Raw genomic sequence first — 22,369 nt, 5'->3', positions numbered from 1 at the left:
TGAGTATAGCTTGCTGCTGTGAACCAATCATTACCGAGCAGTACAAGCAAGCAACAAATTCTAAGGGGAGTTTAATCTCGGTAGAATTGAGAAGGATTTTACTTTGGTTTGTTCTCACTAAATATGGAGAATAACTTTTCTCCTTTTAAAATATGAATACTTATAGGACCATTATTTCCACCTGGCTACTCTGGGCTTTTTCTTTGTTGTTGTTTTTAATATGTCCTTACATATTAAAAGCCCTGTTTTCCAAACAACTTAAACAATAATAAATCTGATGATCTGATCCCTATCTGTTTGAATATTATGTCTTATTTCTCAATAGATTCTAAACTTAGAGGTTGAGGGGAAGGTGTGATTATCACCCCTAAAATCCTACAAGTATTAAATACCTAGCAAATACTAATTGGTTGAATGAATGAATAAATAAATGAATGGCTATCAAGTGGCAAAGATGGCGCATAATTCTACTTTTGTTTCTCTGAGAGATACAGACTGGCTTGCAAATAACACTCTTGCTTTGCTCCCAGTCATATTTAGACTATTCCCCTTACACTCTGCTCACAAAAATAAGAAGTGATGGGCAATTTATAGCTTTATTTAATTCCACATGATCTATTTCCTGGAGACTAGGTAAAGGAATAAAGAACACCTGTTTCAGTAGTATTTTCTCTTCCATATTCCACCAAGTAGAGATGTAAGTGGATACAGCAATTTCTTTTTATAAAGCCATTATATCATAATTAAGCTTTATTTGCACTTTAGTAAAATTACTTTAGTCAGATAATCTACTAACTATTTAGCAGAGTACTGCTAAATGATTAAATAATGAATTTAGTGAAAGAGGAAATTTATAACAGAAAGAAAAAGATACACTCTCTTCCATACCTACCTTCCCCATTATTTATTTTAATACTGATGCTATTAAATATTTTTCATTTTATATTTGATATAATTCTTTTACTTTTAATCACATTTGAAATTCTTAATTCATTTGTCTTATTTTTTGGTTGAACTATTTTCTGAAATATAAATTTCTTATTCAATATTTTTTCTAGAAATGGTGAGTCTTACAAATCTTTCAAATCCAAAGATATTAAGTCTAATATGAAGATATTAGAGTCTCTCTCTCTCTCTCTCGCTCTCTCTCTCTGGAAACTTTTCCTAATATCTCTTGGAAATAACAACTTTTAAATCTCATATGGTTCTAAAAATCCAAATTTATAATAAGAATCCAAAGGCTTTTGAGAGTCTCAAGAAATAAAGTTCTGCTATTAATGGGGATTCTAATGCAGAGCACTGCAGGACACCTGCGTGCTTTCTTTCTTTGTATAGCCCCAAAACATGAGAATTAGCCCAGCCCTAGCTGGTTGGGCTCCGTGGATAGAGCATCAGCCTGCGGACTGAAGGGTCCCGGGTTCAATTCCAGTCAAGAGCACATGCCTGGATTGTGAGTTCGGTCCCCAGTGGGGGGTGAGGGGGAAGGGGTTGTAGGAGGCAGCCAATCAATGATTCTCTCTCATCATTGATGTTTCTATCTCTCTCTCCCTCTCCCTTCCTCTCTGAAATCAATAAAAATATATTTTTTAAAAAAAAAATTATCCCAGACTTCAGGTGACTTTGACACAGCTCCTAAACATCAGTCAAAGACCAAAGTCTTTAGGTGCCCCCAAGTTGGCCAATGTTCAAGAATGGACATTCACTTTTGGGGGCCTAAGAAGCACAAAGTCAGCATGCAAGTATCTCAAATGAAATTCACACACACAAGTATTCCTCTATGCCTTCTAAAAATCTCTTGATTGACCTTGAACCAATGTTTAAATTGTATCTGCAATTAACATCTACAACTCTTCAGAATTACATTTTTCCCATCCATATAATTAAATTGCAAAACATACAAACAAGCCCTTGCCATACCCACACCCCACAAAAAATAGCCCAGGGATTATAACCAATATGGATAGCAAGGAAAATGCATTAAAACTAGTTTATACTTATAGTTTGATTTCATTTAGCCCGAAGCATACAGATATTGTGGATCTGAAAGCCCAGCTTCTGGCTGAGCAGCGCTCTCCCTATGGGAGCACACTGACTGCCAAGGGACAGCTCCTGCGTAGAGCGTCTGCCCCCTGGTGGTCAGTGCACATCATAGCGGTCGGTTGTTCTGATCGTTCCACCATAACGGTCACTTAGGCTTTTATTATATAGATTAGAGGCCCAGTGCACAAAATTTGTGCACTTGGGGGGGAGGGGGATCCCCCAGCCCAGCCTGTGCCCTCTCACAGTCTGGGACCCCTCAGGGGATGACCACCTGCTGGCTTAGCCCTGCTCCCAAGGGGATTGGGCCTAAGATGGCAATCAGACATCCCTCTGGCAGCACGGCAGCCCTCGGGGGATGTCCACTTGCCAGCGGGGAGCAGGCCTAAACTGCAGTCGGACATCCTTAGCGCTGCTGAGGAGGCAGGAGAGGCTCTCACCACCACCGATGTACTGGCAGCCATCAGCCTGGCTTGTAGCTGAGCAGAGCTCCCCCATGTGAGAGCGCACTGACCACCAGAGGGCAGCTCCTACATTGAGCGTCTGTCCCCTGGTCGTCAGTGTGTGTCATAGTGACCAGTCATTCCCAGTCCTTCTGCTGTTAGGGTCAGTTTGCATATTACCCTTTTACTATATAGGATAGAGGCCTGGTGCACGGGTGGGGGCCGGCTGGTTTGCCCTGAAAGGTGTCTCGGATCAGGGTAGGGGTCCCGCTAGGGTGCCTGGCCAGCCTGGATGAGGGGATGATGGCTGTTTGCAGCTGGTCACACCCCCTTCAGGGTGGGGGTCCACACTGGGGTGCCTGGCCAGTCTCGGTGAGGGGCTGAGGGCCGTTTTCAGGCTGGCGGGTGACTGAAGCTCCCAACCTCTTCTTTTTTTCTTTTATTTTTTTGGTCTGGGATTTATTTACCTTCTTGGCTGTCACTGGAACTGAGAGCCTGCCGGGAGCCGGTCCATCCTTGCTGTTTCAAGGGACCTGGCATATATGGCATATTGTTCTTAATATGTTTGCTCACCTTCTTGGCACTATGTGTTTTAACCAAGGTCTCCTCTCTGAGAAAGGTTGTTTCCCCAGGTAGGGATTTTCCCCTGAAGTTAGGGAGGGAATAAAACCTCTTAACTAAGTGCCAGGTGGGTAATTAATCACTTTAACTACAAACAATCATGCTTAAGCTACATAATCTTTACTCCCTGGAATGAAGATAAGAAAAGCCCTAACCTTTGTAATAGAGATTGATAGGATTGAGTCTACTGGTATAAATACAGATGTAATAAGACAGCAAGACACAGAACTTAGTATACGGAACCAAGAGAGACAGAACCTAGGCACAGAACCTACACAGAACGTTCTCTAGAGACAGAAGAACTTCGCTGGAGAGAACATGGCAAAAGTTCCTGGACAGAAACTGGCCTCAGAACCTAGAGACAGAACCTAGCAAGAGAACATGGCAAAAGATCCTGGACTGAACCTGACTACAGAAATTGGCAAGAGAACCTGACTAGAACTTGGCTACAGAACCTGGCTGGAGAACCTGGAGAACCTGGCTGGAGAACCTAGCAAGACAACATGGACACAGAACCTGGCTGGAGATCCTAAGCAGAACCTCTCTGGAGATCCAGACCAGAACTTGGCTGGAGATCCTGGCTAGAGATCCTGGCGAGGCTGCTGATCAACTGAACGCTGTCTCCATGTCATTCCTTCTTCGCCGACTCCGTCCACACCTTTGGGGACCCCTGGACCCGCTGGGGTTGGACCCCGGCAAGAGCCGGCTTTAGCTCTGAGGCTCAGCTCCAGCTCTGAGACCTCGGCTGCTGAAAGCAGGTTTCTGGGGTTTGTTTAGCTTCTATAATTGCAACATTGTTTCTTAGAGTGCAGCTCAGCTCAGAGGCCAGCAGCGGCAGGCAGGGAACCTTGGCTTCCTCCATTGCTAGAGCAAGCAAGCCTCCTGTTCGCTTCAGCTGCCTGGCTGCCAGCTGCCATCTTGGTTGGCAGTTAATTTGCATATCACCCTGATTAGCCAATGGGAAGTGTGTTGGAGGTATGGTTAATTACCACGTTTGTCTATTATTAGATAGGATACTCTCTTTGAGATCAAGTTTAAAAGGGTAGATGTTTCAAAGCATTTTCCATAATAAGGAAAATGCAACAACTATTGATGGGAGTCACACAATCAAATTCCCTTTTCAAGAAGCTTTGAAAATGTGCCCATGGTGCTGTGATTAGCTAATTTAGAGGGCTTAGTCTTAGGAAGTAATAGTCAACATTAAAACACAATGTATAATTTAACCTATAAACGTTTTTGAAACAGCCTGTGTTTATTATTGTCTTAGGCTTGTCCTTTGCATTTGGTATTGTTATCAAAAATCATCCACTTGTTCATTTATCATTCCACATCCCAGCATCATTCTGAGCTAGCTTCGAGGATATTGATTCTTTACTTTGAATCAGTTTTCTTTGGATCTTTTAGTTCAAAACACTGGAGACAAATCAAAAAATATATTTTCCTTGCAGTCTAAGATTGCTTATGGTGAACACCTATCATGTTAGACTTTTGCATACGTGGAACTTGCAGGAATATATGAGAAAGAAACAAATTGAAAAACAGCATATTCTGTTCCAAACACATGACAATATTTTGGTTGAAGTGGAAGAAATATGTCAACTCTAAACAGCATTGCCCTAAAATATCCTACCTAAAGCACTACTAATGGCCATATAAAACAAGAATCCTTACTGATTCTTTGATTTAAACAATGTGTTCTCAAAATACAGCCAATAAAAGGAAAGGGAAAATATAATTTATTTTGTATTAAGGTAAAGTGCAATATATAAATGAGCTTTTGAATAAGCAATAAAATTACAACAGGAGAAATGATTTAGAGCAGTCTGAAGCCAAGTTAAACAACTATGGCTTCAGATATATAAGCACAGTAACAAAAATGCCAAATTAAAATGATCCATGTGATGTTTGAGGCCCAATTATAATTCTAACCACATTTGCTACATGTATAGTTGTACAAAACAGACTTCCCTGTGTCCTTGTGCTAACTGCAGTGCTTACACATCTCTGAAATGGGAAGTACAGCATTGTTTCTTCCCCCGGGTGTGAGAATTCACAAGTAAAATGTTCTGGATGCAAAGCCTCTCAAGCTAATTTATTTATTTTTTCTTTTTATTGAATTTATTGAGGTGACACTGGTTAACAAAATTATACAGGTTTCAGATGCACAATTCTACAGCACAGCTTCTGTGCATTGTACTGTGTGCTCACCACCAAAGTCAAGTCTATCGTCTATCACCATTTATCTCCCTTTTACCCTCCTCTAGTTCCCCTCTCCCCACCTTCTCACTCCTTACCCCCTGCAATCACCACGCTGTTTGCAGTGTCCATGAGGGTTTTTTTCTTTTTTCATTTTTTCTCAATCCCTCCACCTTCCCTTCAACCCACCCCCTAACCACAGCTATCAGCGTGCTTTCTATCTGAGTTTATCTCTATTTTGCTTGTTAGTTCATTTTCTTCATTAGATCCCACATGTGAGTGAAATCATAGAGCACTTGTCTTTCTCTGACTAAGCCGCAGGCTAATTTAGCAGGAAGTTTCATAAAAGATCTGAATATATAACATTATAGCTACAGTAATCCTCTTAAGCTGGTAGTGAAAATAAAAATGATCTACTCTGGGAATCTGACTCTATTACTGTCAGATTGTCTGGTAAATTATTTGCATATGTAAATTATTTGCATATCAGAAAAAGTAGAAGCCCCATGTGCTTATTTCGTTTTCACCAAGGCCTAAAGCTATATAATATGTTTGATTTCTGGCTTACCTCATGATTCTGAGCTAGTAGTTCCTGTCAGTACTCATCCTCTTAAGAATCAAATAAATCTGATCCAAGATTTGCAAGAAGGAAGCTTAAAGCCAGAATTTATTTCAATTTCTTATTGCATAGGTAATATGGTAAAAAGCTAAAATCTTTGGAATGTTCTCTATTGACACATGAAAGCTTATTTTTTTTTCTTTAAGTTACACTATCAAAATATGGATACTCACAATTCAGAATTACAGCACAATTTGCTCTCTAGAATATTTAATGAGACTTGGCTGTAGTTATAATGTCAACATTTCAGGATTTCAAAGTACTATAGCAGCAGTAATCAATTAAGCCTTACAACATCCCAAGTTAATATTCAGTCATCTGCCTTTGGTTAAACTTCAGCCACTGTTAGGGGGGAAAAAAATCACAAAGCTGATTTTCTTTAATACTTCTATGTTCTGGCCATTTATAAACAAATGAGTCAGATTTATAAGTGATTTTTATTCCAATTATGCTTCTCATTATAAATAAAATATGGCACTTAGAAAAATTCCATTACAAAGTATGTTTAAAAATTGTAGGTTTATTAACATCTGCTATGTAGTACAATGTTCTGAATCTTAGAGGTATCTCCAATGCTATATGGTAATTTTTACTTTATAATAATAAAGTAAAATGGTCTTCTATTCAATTCCACATCATAGAAAAAACTTGCTCAGTAAAATTCTTAGTGATACACCAACCCTATTGATTCATTGGCAAGAGCTTCACATTAAGCAATAAGCTCTCTATGGAATTTTAAAGACCATCATATAGCACTTATTAAGTTGGGACTAAAAGAAAAAAGCACAGAGGGGAGTTGGAAATACTTTCATGCGTTGAACTCCTTAGGGCAGATGAAGAAAATCAAGTGTAAACTTGAGATCACCAGGGCTGAAGAGTCCAACACCAAGTGTGACCCTGGTCCATGTAGCTGTCGTCAACCCTCCGTCATTGTAGAAACCTGGAGGAATACTGGTCACATGGAGCACGTTCAGTCTTACATAGAAAACTCCTACAACCTTGAAGTGACCTCTGGTATGATCACTCCTTGAGAGATATTAGAAACATTCTACTACACTCCAACCTTTAGCACAAATCAGAACTATTAAGAACATCTAAAGAAGATGTGAGGGCAAAGGAATGTTCTCTATTTCCACACAAGTGGGTTCTAAATTAGCCTTTAAACCAGCAGTAAGTCTGGCTAAGCATGATTAAATAGAAACTCCAGGCATCATCAGCAAGAGAGGGAAGCTTGAGGCCAAGACTAGTGCCAGTTCTTTGGGCATTTCCCTCACCTGAATCCTTGGTTTCTGACCCAGAACTGGGACTAGGATGAGGCCAGTGAGGTGCCTCAAGTGCAGCATGGAAGAAAGGCATCCTTGGTCCTGGTGGTAGCAAGAGCCTCCTTCCACGTTGCACCTTAGCTATCTCACTCCCCTACCCTAGTCTAAGCTCTGCTCAGCTATTTTTTTTCTCAAAGATTTCATGGCAAGAAGCTCAAAATATCTGTTGATGACAAACAAGTGAGTCTATACTTTAGAAAGAGGGCTATGAAAAGTGGAGTACATAAATTAAAATGTTCAAAAGAGTGGCCACCTCCAATTTAAAGAAATATTGTCCAACAAAAATATGTAAAGTCGCTCATCTATTCCAACTAATTCTGCAACAGCTCACTTGGGATTGGAACATTAATTTATTATTTTAATAATTTGGATTATCCTGGATGAATCCAGTCCTAAAACCTATCTTTAGTAAAAGTATAATACAGTTATTTTTTAAAGTGTGTGATAATCATATCGGTATCCCACCTCTTCTATGTACAGAGGCTCCAATATAACAATAAAATCTATTTTCTGTGAATGTCTTTGTAGCTACTACAATATAACTAAATGGTTCTAATTGTAGGAGTTTTTGTAGTTGCCAATTCTAATCAAATCACAATAGCTCCTCAAGGCTGAGCTAAATAGATACTTCTACGTTAGAATCAGAATATAATATCTTACAAAATGAAAACCTTTCAAAGACAATAATGATTCCTGTGACTGATTTGTATCTGAAGTGCCAGAGACAAGGATACTTGGACAGTTAGGTCCCTGTCTTAATTGTAACACAAGTCACAATTTTTAAAAATAAGTGGATTAATGTTAGAAGCAGTATTTATTGGACCCTTTTCTATTCATAGGGAGCTTAACCTTTCTAATTTAATCACCTCAATTTCCAAATTCATTTGCAAGTAAAAACAAAATCATTAATTCTTGGCTACTTTCCAAGGCTTGTGAACTCAGAATTCTAAATTTGTAAGTTTCTTGAAATCAGAGACTATCTACATTATCTATTTATTTCCACTTACTTTTTTATCTGCATACTATCAGGATAAAAGTTTCATGTTTACTTGTGAAATAATGAATTAATGAATGAATGAAATAGGATATTAGGTTGTACTTCTTGCCTTTTGGAAATGAATTCACCATCGTGGAAAAAATATTTGCTTCATAATCTTTGAGTCTAATTCATTATAAGCAATATCTTCCTAAAGATAGGTTTAATATAAGGCAAAGGTGAAAAAATTACCACTACAAGTATTTGAGAAATTGTATCATATATCTTGTCATTTGTGAATGTGTAGCCCATGAATAACATGAACAAACTCTGATCTAATTCTCTACTAAATCCTACTGAAAGGCATAGGACAGAATTTATTTTTTCAAGTATCCAGTTTTGCTTTTAAAGTATTTTATAGATTTTTAAGTACTGATCATATGTGAAGATCACACAGTCCTTTGATTAAGGAATCATTTCCACACACTGATGACAAAATTTAGGTTTGAAGAGAATATATGACTTGACCAAGTTTAGAGCATTGATAAATGCAGAGGAGGGATTAGAATCCAGATCAACTACAATTGGCTGAATGTAATAATGAGCACCAAACATCTTATACTACTAATATAAAGAGATTATGGTTTCTAAAACCTTCATGGTTTAATATTTTACAGTGGTTGATCATGTATACCTTTAATATCAAATTATTTCTTGTTTGTTTGTTTTGTAAATCTTACCCAAGGATATTTTTCCTATTGATTTTTAGAGTGGAAGGCAGGGAGGGAGGGAGAGGAGAGAAACATCCATGTGAAAGAGACACTTCAATTGGTTGCCTCCTGCACACGCCCTATCTGGAGCCGGGGGATCAAATCTGCAACCCAGGTACGTGCCCTTGACTGGAATCAAATCCACAGCCATTCAGTGAGCAGGCTGATGCTGTAATCATTGAGCAACACTGACCACGGCCATATCAAATTCTTTTTAAATGAAGGGCACCTTGAAATGTGTTGCTCTTCCCATAAGTGAAATATAGCTGTCTATTGGCAGGTATGCTATGTAAATATTAGCCACAAACAATTATGCAAGGAAGGGCCACAAAAAAGTGCAAGTGTGTCACTGCTGTTGTCTAACCCACCCTCTGTTACCAAGGGGAGAGTGACCTTCAAAGACATTGAAAGGCAACTAATCCAGGCCAATGTTTATTGACCTGAGAGCAGCATATCTAACACAATCTAACTCTAAGCAATATTGTTTTCATTACTACTTATTCTCTTTAAAGTTATATATGAGTACTTTTTTAAAATATATTTTATTGATTTTTTACAGAGAGGAAGGGAGAGGGATAGAGAATTAGAAACATCGATGAGCGAGAAACATCGATCAGCTGCCTCCTGCACACCCCCTACTGGGGATGTGCCCCCAGCCAAGGTACATGCCCTTGACCGGAATCGAACCTGGGACCCTTGAGTCCGCAGGCCGATGCTCTATCCACTGAGCCAAACTGGTTAGGGTATGAGTACTTTTGACATGTCACTCACACTGAACTGAAACCAGATACTCTCATAATTTATAGCTCCTCACTGTATCTTTGGTATGTTTTAGAACAGTGGTTCTCAACATTCCTAATGCCATTACCCTTTAATACAGTTCCTCATGTTGTGGTGACCCCAACCATAAAATTATTTTCATTGCTACTTCATAACTGTAATTTTGTTACTGTTATGAATCGCAATGTAAATATCTGATATGCAGGATATATTTTCATTGTTACAAATTGAACATAATTAAAGCATAGTGATTAATCACACAAAAAAATATGTAATTATATGTGTGTTTTCTGATGGTCTTAAGCGAGCCCTGTGAAAGGGTCATTCGACCCCCAAAGGGGTTGCGACCCACAGGTTGAGAACCGCTGTTTTAGAACATATGTCCTTTCTGCTCTCTTGTTACAACTAAACTGAATTTATAAAAAAATGGTTGTTCCTGGGTTTCTTAATTTAAAATGATAGTTTTTTAATACTTTATCCTGAGATCTTGACTTACTTTTCTCACTCTGTGTTTGTGTTTGTGTTTGTGTGTGTGTGTGTGTGTCTGTCTGTCTGTCTGCCCTCTCCCACCCTCACCTCCCACCTTTCACTCCTCACCTCCTATCTCTTTCTGTCTGTCTCTCTCTTTTCCTTCCCATTTACTCCTGTCCCTTCCCCATTCCTGTCAGTGGAGGCCATAAGAATCTATGGGCATTGCTAAGCCCTACAGATGTCACTCAGTTACAACCATATTGAGTCCTGACTGAAGCAACCTAAGCAGTAGAATCTGTAGAAGCATTTGAAGGACTTTTAGTCAACCCAGTGGACATATAAAGTATAAGCAGAATACTTAAAACTATTACAACCTAATTTTATATCCACTGAGAGAAATTGCTTAGGGGTTTTTTCCTATTTCACTTTTCATAGCTCTTACTACTAAAGAACTACTGAGATTACTCCCAGCTTCATATTCACAACAGGAGATTTGCATTGTCAACGTTCCCATGGAGTAGCTTCAGACTTCTCTGGTAATAAATGTCTTCACAAAGGTACAGAAAGGAGCAGAAGCCTAGTGAACTCTCATAATTCAGGGGCGGGGGCAAGGAAGAGCACTTAATGCTCCCTTCCTGGACCTGCTCTTCAGTTACATATACACTCAGAGGAACAGAAGCATCAGCTGCTAGTTGTCTCTGTCTTACTCTGCAAACTAAAACTCATAAATGTGGCCTTCTAAAGAAGGGCTAAGAGGAAAAAGGGAAAATCATTGTCTACATGAAGATCTGCAAGTATCAGATATTTTCCTTTCAAACATTTTCTGAAAAAAGAAGACATTTGAAAAGATAAAAGTTTACAGTGAGACAATATAGGACGGGGGCTTAACACACTGTCATGTGGCTCATGAATAAAAGCAACCCCACGTTTGAACCCAAACTGTGAGCAGTAGTGTCTGGGCACACACAGAGCCCTAAAAGCTTTTAAAATATTTTCTTTCTAAACAGAACACTTAGAGTTTACATGTTAACCGGAATTGTGACCCTCCTTTTATAGTGTGTGAAAATTGCTGTATTTTTACTCAGAGCAGATATAAACAAGCATCAGGTAAATCACTAGGTTCTATGGTAAATACTAATAAGTTAACATTTCAGAACTACATTCAGATATTTGCTTCACACTAAACTATATCCCATACAATTTTATCAGAAGCAATGAATATGAGAATATTACCTTGACAGAAAGGAGCCTAACGCCAGGTCTTGAAATTTTCCATTGATGTTGTGCAGTCAAATTGGTAAAGCCGAAACCAGTCTTCAGGGCCTTCACTACTTTGCAAGCTGTCAAAATCCTCGTCATTTTGAAGATGTGGATTTGTGACTAAAATTAAATGAAATTACATATATTTTATGAGAATTTTGTTACAATATTTTTAATTAATGGGAAAGAAAGCTGGGGAGAGGGGAGTACAGTCAGGTGCTGAGGGCTGACTGCACAGGGATCTTTGAATTTCCATTCATTCTGTTATTAAATGTCTTCAGCCACAGCTCCTCCTTCTCTTAACCCCTCCTCCCAAGGTAATGCCCGGAGATGTTCTATGGACATGTAATACAAATTGCAAAACATCAAACACTACCTTCTCCTGCTGAAATAACGCTAGTGTTGTAGAAAACCAGTCATCCATCAAAGGAATTGCTTATGCAGCTGAATAGAATGACCTAGACAACCTTAGGCATCTCACCCTAAAGAGTAGCAACTTTCTAATAATGCCAAGGATCAAAGGCTTTTTACTTGTATTAGATGTGATGCCTAATTTGCCTCAAAAAAAAAAAATGTTGGATTTCTAAAGAAACCTGAAGACTTGGCATTTTCTGCTTGGAAAAGGACAGTGGGAATCACATAAAGCCAAAAAAGACGTCAGAATAGACTTTTCTCCACAAATAGAGAGTAAAATATATTGTTTTTGCTTCATTTTGATCTTTTGGGTTAATAAAGTGTTCCAAATTTTAAAGCAATGGGTAATAGTAAGTAAAACACAGCTGGAGCAAAGCAGCCTATTTAAATCCCTCTCAAGTGTTAGATATGTAAGTGTAGGAAACAATGGCAAACATTGATTTGAATTTTTAAAAAGGATTTTTAATTATTAAAATGTTACATATAAATTTCTCAAAACTTGAGCATTCATGTTTCAACTGAGTTGAAATTCATAATTTAGCCCTTCAATCCCATGGTTGATCCGCAGGCAAAGGTTCCCATTGGTTGGGGGCAAGCTCTCACTTGTCATGTGTCTGTGTAGATCAGGAAATACTGCAGCATTTTCCTTTGATACTTTGCAAAGGAGGCCAAGGAATAAAGGCTCCCTCCTAGGAGCTCCCAACACGGAAAATCTGACATAAAATGACAGAGATTGTAACTTTTACTGATATAGGATGAGTGCTTCAACTAGGGGGTAGAGGATGAGGATGGGTTTTTGAAAAAAGAACTAAGTTGAAGTTCAATCATCTGTCTTACTTGTTGTATTCCTGTATAAACACTCTCCAAATCCAAATTACTATCACAGCTCCTGGTGATAGAAAACTGAAAAAATAGTCTAATCTAGTGTACAGAAGTAATGAATAAAATAGGTAATGTTATGGTAGGGTGTCCAAATGTAATGAAAATAAATAAATAGATAAACTCCCTTGTTCATGTGAAATAAAATTTAAGTGTGGGATTGTGTTGAACCCTGTTATCCTGAAGGATGCGGAAGAGTATACCAAGTAGATAGAGGGGAGAATGACAGAGGGGTGGCATGAGCAACCGCATAAAAACATGAAATCCTATGGCGTATGTTTTAAAAAGCTCTGGAACCGTCCAAGAAAGCCTAAATGCAAGGTATAGGGTGGGGAAGTGAATAGAAATCATAACATGGAAGACTTTGCATGCCTTAAGATGGTTGCCCTTAATCCATAAATAGTGTTTGTGGTTCCTACAGAAGTGCTTTGGACAAAGGTGAAATGTATATGAAAGAAAGATGATAAAAAATGAATTGGAGGAAAAAACTGTCAGAAAGAAAACTCCCAAATTAGACAATTAAAGACTCAATTCTAGATTAAGCCTTGGTCTCATCATATATATAGAGAGAGAGATATATATAGATATAGATAGATATAGATATAGATATAGATATAGATATAGATATAGATATAGATATAGATATAGATATAGATATAGATAGAGAGAGAGAGACTTGCCTTTCCCAAATTAGAAAAAAAATGGCATCTATTTATTCTTTTAAAAAAATTTAATGCAAAATAAATTTAGATCATGGTCCCCTTACCCAGAAGTATTCATGCAATGAACATTGTAGTATATTTCCTCCCTTTATTGTCTGTGCTTTTATTAAATATGACAGTTGGGAACAGATTGAAATCTACAACCAAATTGGAAAACAAATTATTATATTAGTGAGGATGTTTACATTAGGATAGACCAAAAGGATGAGTTGGTTGGTAGTGACATTTAAGTCTGACATGAAAAATTTAGTGAAAATGTTTCACTTTGATTAAAGACACTTTTTCAAAGCATGTTTTTAAAAAGTGTTTTTAATTTGAACTGATATTATTCCCTCTGATTGCATTTACATGGTTCTCACCTCACATAAGCTGCACACAAGTAAACAGGGTGACGCCTATACACCCACGCACACACAGGGGCTGAGGAAATCCATGCATTTGAAATGCGTTTTGTAAAAGCAAGGCCATTAAAGGTTCTCTAATCTTATAAGTCACTCACTCAAAAAAGCAAAATTTTATTTATAGCCCCACTTTTCTATTAGCATTCATCATAGTTGCAGGATTGGGTTACTTTGCTCTGCACAATCCCATGTAGAAAAATTAAAACTAAATTAAAGCTAAACATTATTTTTCTCAATTTTGATGAAGTAAATAACATTCTGGTAGTTTTTAATTTAATGCTAAAAACTATTCTATTTCTTTCATAAATTGGAAAATTCCTTGAATATATATACCAGTATATAGATAAATATATGTATATATGTGTATATACATAGAAAGATTATACATAAATATGTATATGTATATATGTATGTGTGCGTATGTGTGTGTGTGTGTGTATATATATATATATATATATATATATATATATATATATATACAGAAAGAAGTATCCTTCACTAACATCATAATTTATCATTTCTTTAGAGGAATGAAAGCACTCAGCCTTCCAAATCCCTAAGAGAATTAATTTGATTACTTTATCATTGGGATATCTAGTATTGAAAATGGTACTTTATCAAGTACAAAGTAGTGTTTATTTTCATTTGATATTAGAGAAATTTGGAAAATACAGAAAAATAGATAATAGCCCACCCTTCAAACATAACCTTTGCTAATAAGTTAGTGTATTTTTCTTTAGCATTTATTTGTATGCACAGGTCATAATTTTGAAAACTGTGATTAACTTTCATTAGGCTTTCATGAGATACTATTATAAGTATGTTCAATATTATTACATGTTCTTTTATTTTTTAAATATATTTTATTTATTTCAGAGAGAAATGGAGAGGGGGAGAGAGATAGAAACATCAATATGAGACAGGACCATTGATTGGCTGCCTCCTGCACGCCCCACACTGGGGATGGAGCCTGCAACCCAGGCATGTACCCTGACTGGGAATCAAACCATGACCTCTAGGTTCATAGGTTGATGCTCAACCACTGAGCCATGCTAGCCTGGCATTACATGTTCTTTTAAAATTTTAATTGAAATGGCTGCAACATATTCCATTTTCATTGTTTCTATTGTTGTACAATGCATATCAATATCAATATTTGATAAATATTACCAAATTTCTTTCCAAAGAAAGTGTGCCCACGTAGATATCAATCATAATATATGAGTGTCCCTTTTGATACATTCTCACCAACATTAGGTATTATCTTTTATTTGCTTCTTTGAACACACACACACACACAAAAAAAAAAAACACAATAATTTGTTTTCATTTAAATTGTTAATGAAGACACATACTTTCATATGCTTTTAATTAGTAGTATTTCTTCTTTTTTCCACATTTTTGTTCCCATTAATCTATTTATGTTAATAATCATCTTAAAAGGAAACATAAAGCAACCTGATTGATAGCCTATATTTGTCTCTTCTTCATTTGGATAACCCATTGACATAAGCAAGGAGTAGCCTCCTACCAATTGGGAAAAATTGCTCATCCTAGGGAATAAAAGCCTCACGGTTTGGAATAAAGTGAAAATACTGGTGTTAGCTATTCCTTCTCTAAAGGTACAGAAACTGCCAACTGCCCTCTCGAAGTGTGTCTTGCGAGGTAATGAACCAGAGACAACTCTTAATGATGCATCTACAAAACGTCTTCAATACAGCAAACATGCAAGAGGCGCTTCTGGGGAAATGATGGAAGGGATGGATGAATTCCTCTATGCCGAGTTTCTGCCTGATCAATGATGTTTATTTAAGTGAAGGAAATAAAACTATGTCAGGTGAACATAGGACAAAATAAAGATACTGAAGAAAAGAGTCAATTAATAATTTCATGAAAGGCTATTTTAAATAGATAACCCCCCCACCCCCACCCCCACACACACACACACACTTACTACCACAAATTATGCAGCTGAGTTTCCCACATTTGGGGAAATCGCAGGGGTCAGCACATCTGGAATGCAATGGATAAGCCTCGCCCTGAGAAAACCACCTTCGTGATCATTTTATCTCCCCTGCTAGGTAAGTATTAAAGAGGTAAATTTAAAGCAAGAAGCAAGGTATGTCTGGAAAGCAAATAAATCCAGAGTAAAAGGTGAAGCAACCCTCCAAAAAAAGAAAGCTATCTTTTGTGTTTGAGCATAGATGCATGAAAATGGAATATAAAAGGTAGAAGTGATTATTGTGGTTAATTCTGAGTTGTATTAGCTTAATGTAACAAGGGGCACTGTCTTAAATGAGGATATGGACAAAAAAGGCTACTCTTTGAGGGGAAAGGGTATAGATTTGTATGCACATAAAAGGCATATATTTTCTCCCATCAGAAAAACTAGGAGAATCTGGTAGAAAATTTCCTCATATAAAGTTGACCAAGGAGAAGATTCATCAATAATGACAATAGATAGATATCAGGCTGTTAGATGATGTGTTTTTTAAATAATCTGAAATCTTTGGAAATCCAATCAAGTGAGACATATTCATTAAGATCCAATTGGTATTTTGAGGGATAGAAATTGAGGAACCAATTTTCATGAATGTGCTTGTCAATCTAACATTTGATAACATAAAGAGTGATTGAAGTGAAATAAAGGTAGCTGAAAAATAAAGTTGAAAACAGACCAAGTGAAAATGGTTTCAAACATAAAAATCCAAGGCACATGTGATTTATATACTAGGATAATAAAAAAGCTACAATGCGTAATACCCCCACTTGAAAACCTTAAAGAGAGACATGTGTTTATAAAGAATAAATCTTGTATTAATTTCTTCCTCAAAAAAAAGAGACATTTCTAGACTAAGTGGAAATGTTAGATAAAATTGACCTTTATTCAAGAGCATTGAATATATTTTCTAGATCATGATTAGGTGCATACATCTTTGCTAAAGAATACACAAATGCAAGAGGACATATTAGCCAGTGAATAAAACAAGCTTGTTTTGTAGGATGAGATCAGAGTGGACAATGCCTTAAAGAGTTGGTTCAGAATTCAGTGACCTTGGCAAACTGAAGTCATAGTCAAACACAAACAGAGTAAAGTGCAAGCAAAGTGAGGTCACATGGAAGTTAGCCCAAAACGGACAAAAAAACAAGCTTCAAATGCAAGTTGTGGAGGACTGATTATATGGAAATAGGCCAAAACCCATAGATAGTAGTCATACAGTGTAGCAAGTTGCCCAAAGTTACTCATAGTAAGTTATAATCATTAAAGCCATTCATAAAAAAAAACAAAATTAAGAGTGAAAATTAAGAAAAGAAACGCAAAGTTTCCTAGAATTTTAAATATTAGATAACTTAAAATACTAAAAATGGAATTTTGACCCTGGGATGACTTAAATTTAAAATCATGTCATGTAGGATTCCTACTCAAATCTTTCAATCTTCCTGAAAGGATTGGAAAAAAGAGGAAATCCTTGTATAATAAATAAGAAAAATCCTACAATAGAAGTTAAAGTACTTAAATTTATAAAGCACAATATATTAACATATATCTATGTGGAGAAATAAATACACCACTTGCTATTATGCCAGATAGTGCAAATAGGTATTTAAATAAATAAATTTTAATGGCTCAAATAATGATAAATATGATTCCTCCTGAAAGTTGTGGTACTTGACATATGTTGCTCACCCACAGAGTGCCACCTACTGACTTAGGCACTTGGCATGACTTATTTGCTAATCTTAAAAGGAATCCCTCAACTGAATGTAGCTAATACTATCCCTATCTCACAGATAATGATGGTGAGTGAGTTCCAGATCAAGACCACACAACTAATAATTTACAAAGCCAAGATCAGAACTCAACTCTTAGCCAACATCTATCTTCTTTCCAGCATGTCAAAGGTTGGTTAAGATCTAATTTGATAGGAAGAATATGTGATTCTAGAGGTAGCAATACTAAAAAATATTATATTGCCTGGCAATAAGAAAAATTAAACCAGTAAAACCAAACAATGAGAAGAATCCATAACTTCTCTGATTTATTATGTTTAAATTAAGATAACATAAGAAATGAAGAATAATATAGGAGTAAAACTATAAATTATTTCTACTAATCTACTTGGTAGAACTGATTGGCCTGAGAGCCATACTTCCAGCTGGCTAACTGATTTAGCTGGATTTACTCAAAATAGCAAAAGATATTTTATATTTTTCTATCTTATGTAATATTGCTTAAAGTTACTTATTCCAGAATCTGAATAATTAAATGCCATGGAATGTTCATGGTTGTTCATTTATAAAGTCTATAATTACTAAAAATAATAATAACCATTTAAAGAAGTATTAATTTAGTACTTTCTTTGTATCAGTCTCTGTAAGTCAGGAAACAGAACTGTTTTCTGCTGAAAGATGTCTCATAGAAAATTGGAAAACTTTTAATTTACTGCTTAAATTCTCATCAGACAAACAGAGAATATTAAAAATGTAGATAGCTGAAAGGAATCTTTAAAATGATCTTTCCTAATTCCTTTGTTTTATAGATATAAGAAACATCTAAATGAGGCAAAGTCATCTCATTATTGTTCTTGAATAATTTAATACTAGATCGAACGCTTTTAGTAGAAATAACTATAGGAATGTAAGTTCTGAATAATTACATTTCAAATAAAAATACATTTTATGATGATGGAACAATTGGTGAAAGAACTACCAAATCTAACTCTACACTTAGTGTTGACTTAAACGTCTTCTTAAACTTTGGCTTACCATGCCCACAATATAAGCTTCATAAATGAAATGACTAAAGCATTAGGCCCTTGTCACGCTATGTAGCAAAATACTTCTAAGAAAAAGCTTTAAAAATTTACTTCATCAGCCTTTTTGCCCAGTGATCATCATTGCAACAAAACCATCTTCTAATGCGCTCAACAGAACAGGCAGCTATGAAGGGCTTGGGATTGTTTTTTAACTTTTGCAAAGAGATAACGCAGATGATTTTGCAAGACACCAAAGACCAACTCTGGCCACGAGGAGGGTTTATCTATTATAATCTAGGTCATGTGGTAGAAGAGTGTTGGACCCTCATTAAATTAAACATATTTGATGATCACAGAGAAGCAACTTGTGCAATGTGTTTTAAAGTTACCGACTTGATGAAGTAAGGGATAGCAGATTACATTCGAATGACGTAGACTTTTTTTTTTTTTAATTAAAAACAAGTCGCCCACGCATATTCCTACTCCACCCCTTTTTATATTATATTTGATTTCTTCCATGGTCTCCTCTTTTCAGAGGAACATGGTCCAGGAAGCTGTATTCCAGCCTCCTAGCAATCAGACCACTACCCTCACAAACAGTTAAGTTTCATCCTTACTAAAACATTATTGCAAGTTTCTATGAAACCATATAGCTATTTCTTTGTCCAGATTTGGGGAGTTCTGAGTTGAGTCATTGAAAGGCAGGGTGCCTTTTTAAATTTTACTGAAGTTAAAATTTTTGAAACAAAGTAATGTTCTAGAGAGAGGAAAAAAAAGAAAATCAAAAAGGAGACCAAGGTGGGGAGAAAGAAAAACAGAAAAAAAAATCCTGGTTCTTGAATTCTACAAACTTGTAACAAACAGTCAAAAATGCCAACTTGGATTTCAACTCTTGACACTCCCTTGGGGTTGAAGAATTCCATGTTTTATTCTGGTATTGTTTATTTCATGACATCTATTTTTAGCCTATACTTGACCTCATCAAGATCATCCTCAGCTCATAAGAAGAGAAAAATATGTAATATTTTATGCTAATTCATCCTGGATTAGGGAGTTGATAATTTTCAGAGAATAGTCTTGAAAAGTCTGTGAACTGAAAAAGCAAAGAATTAAGTACTAGAAAGTTGATAATTGTGTCAAGGTTTTGAAAATTTGCTTTTAAAAGTTAATTGACTAGAATTAGAAGTTGAGGTCAAACAGTAATAATAAAGTTCCTATAAAAAGAATGATCAGACATATTGTAAAGTAATACAAATGAAAGAAATAAAGTTGTGTAATGGGAGAATTATTAGTACGATGTTACTCAGAATGGTACACTAATATGTAGTTTGGAAAACGGAAAACTTATCAGGTTAGAATAATAGTTTTACTAAAAATGGTGACCGCATTCCTCAAATTATTATCGGCCATGACTCAAAATTCATCCATAAGGTAATTAATGATCATTCTGTGAACAATATACAAAAAGAACTGCTATCCACTAGACCAGTGGTTCTCAACCTTCTGGCCCTTTAAATACAGTTCCTCATGTTGTGACCCAACCATAAAATTATTTTTGTTGCTACTTCTTAACTGTAATGTTGCTACTACTATGAATCGTAATGTAAATATCTGATATGCAGGATGGTCTTAGGCGACCCCTGTGAAAGGGTCGTTCGACCGCCAAAGGGATCGTGACCCACAGGTTGAGAACCGCTGCAATAGACTATATAGCTCTCATTTTACTTTTATTTTTAATACACAGGGTAAGAAAAATAAGGAATTTCCTTATTGTGAAGGTATCATAATACTTATCATGATAATACTGAAAAGTAAATTGAAATAACAGTGAACTGAGAAAACAGAACTCAATTCTGAGAATAAAAATGTTTAATAACCTCAAATTAAGTCCTGCATCATATGCACTTTTTGTAAACTGTCTTTCCAGCTAACTCTGTTTAGAGTCCAGAAAAAATTTCAATGAACATCACCCTTTCAAAGAGGGAGTGCTTTTTTTAAAAAAAAAAAAAAAATACATTTAAATAAAATGTAACAGAAAAAAAAATCAGCAAATCCACCCATTGAACGCCATCCTTTTTTTAATTGTTATTTTCACTTTTAGGGGTTTATACATAGTCTTTGGTTCAGCAGGATATGGAGCAGGGAATGTAATAGGTCAAGATATCCCTTAAAGCAGTGATTCTCAACCTTCTGGCCCTTTAAATACAGTTCCTCATGTTGTGACCCAACCATAAAATTATTTTCATTGCTACTTCATAACTGTAATGTTGCTACTGTTATGAATTGTAATGTAAATATCTGATATGCAGGATGGTCTTAGGCGACCCCTGTGAAAGGGTCGTTCGGCCGCCAAAGGGGTCGCGACCCGCAGGTTGAGAACTGCTGCCTTAAAGCCTGAAGGAAAGACACAGTTATTTCAGAATGATACAATAAGAAATCAAGCCACAGACCTACTGGTAGGAAATCTAAAAACAATGAACACTGAAGGTCAAGCCAGACTCCTAGCAGAGACTGGAGTCCAGCTCTCCTGGGATGTTCTTCTACTACACTTCAGCCTTCTCTGTCTAAGATCAAATATCAGTACTCTCCACTCTTTTTTTCTCTTCTCTTCCTCACCCTGCCACACTACTTCATCAGAGAAAATACTTCGGGTAAGATACAAGAGGTAGAACAAGAAAAGAAAGAAGTCAAATGGGTAATGTGCAACTATAAAACAACACATTTAAAACATACAAATGAATCTCACATGACTTGACACATTGCCAACAGTCAAAGGCCACACAACTTCTGTCTACTGAAGCTTTGTCTTTATAAAATGGAGTTGATAAAATAAACTATGAGAAATAATTGATGTACAATGCTGCACTATTTTATCTTATGAAGAAATTTGAGGCTGAACATTTGCTAATTTTCTCAATGTCTATAGCCTGTTAATTCTTCACAGCATGTATGTGAAATCATACTTCCTTTATGAACTTTTTGAATATCTTATTTGCACCACAGAGTTAAGTTGCAATCACATATTCTTATTTCATACACTGAATAAAATCATTAAATAGCTCCATACTGCATATGGACTACAGTGCAAAGTTAAAAATATAATATATACACTTTTGCACAGCTACTCTTTTATGTCTCATTCATGTTGTGTGATGCTAAATTAGTTTCTCCTTTGTCTCTATTTTCTATCAACAGGTTGGAAATAGTAGTGACTGTGACCTCTCATAGGCCATAAGTGGTCATCAATTGTCCAATTCCTTCGTTCAGCAATTATTGAAGGCCTTTTATGTGCCAAGCATGGTGCTAAATCCTAGGATAGAAACAAGACTCAAACACAGACTTGCCCCCCAAATATTCACTTTTGAAAAACCTTTCAAATTTAGTCTTAAAAAGAAACACAACTTAAATTTTCTACTCTCACCATTCAATAATAACACAAAGAACTGAAGGTCTAAGAAACTCAAGACCCATAAGACACATGCATAACAGGCCAAGTCAATATTCCTCTGCGGCAGCTCTCACAGGATGAAATGTGACCACCTGTTAACGCAAAGTAAATTACCCTCATGTCATCTCTCATCTCCCAAAGGAGTTGACCCTCACCCAACAACTTCTCAAGCCAACAGAAATAACCACACTTTTTCACCACCCAATTTTGGCCAATGGGTCTCGAGATCAACCCTCATCAAATTAGCTAGGGT

General features: G+C 36.4%; 1 protein-coding gene and 1 non-coding gene across 2 annotated transcripts in view; both read right to left on the bottom strand.

Moving 5' to 3' along the window:
• Window positions 1–11,753, bottom strand: part of CPS1 (carbamoyl-phosphate synthase 1) — a 113,502-nt gene extending 101,749 nt beyond the window's left edge. Inside the window, exon 1 of the mRNA XM_036320019.1 lies at window positions 11,469–11,753. Within this exon, the coding sequence (XP_036175912.1) occupies window positions 11,469–11,594 (126 nt within the window). The 5' untranslated portion in view covers window positions 11,595–11,753. The remainder of the gene's footprint in view (window positions 1–11,468) is intronic.
• Window positions 11,754–15,844: 4,091 nt separating this feature from the next.
• On the bottom strand, window positions 15,845–16,000 carry LOC118662356. The gene has a single exon (XR_004969732.1). It is a non-coding gene; the product is annotated as a U1 spliceosomal RNA (small nuclear RNA).
• Window positions 16,001–22,369: the final 6,369 nt, after the last annotated feature.

This window comes from Myotis myotis, unplaced genomic scaffold (genome assembly GCF_014108235.1).
Source record: "Myotis myotis isolate mMyoMyo1 unplaced genomic scaffold, mMyoMyo1.p scaffold_m19_p_8, whole genome shotgun sequence".
Lineage (NCBI taxonomy): Eukaryota > Metazoa > Chordata > Mammalia > Chiroptera > Vespertilionidae > Myotis > Myotis myotis.
Note: the sequence above shows the minus strand (reverse complement) of the source record. Positions and strands in the feature narration are given on the sequence as shown.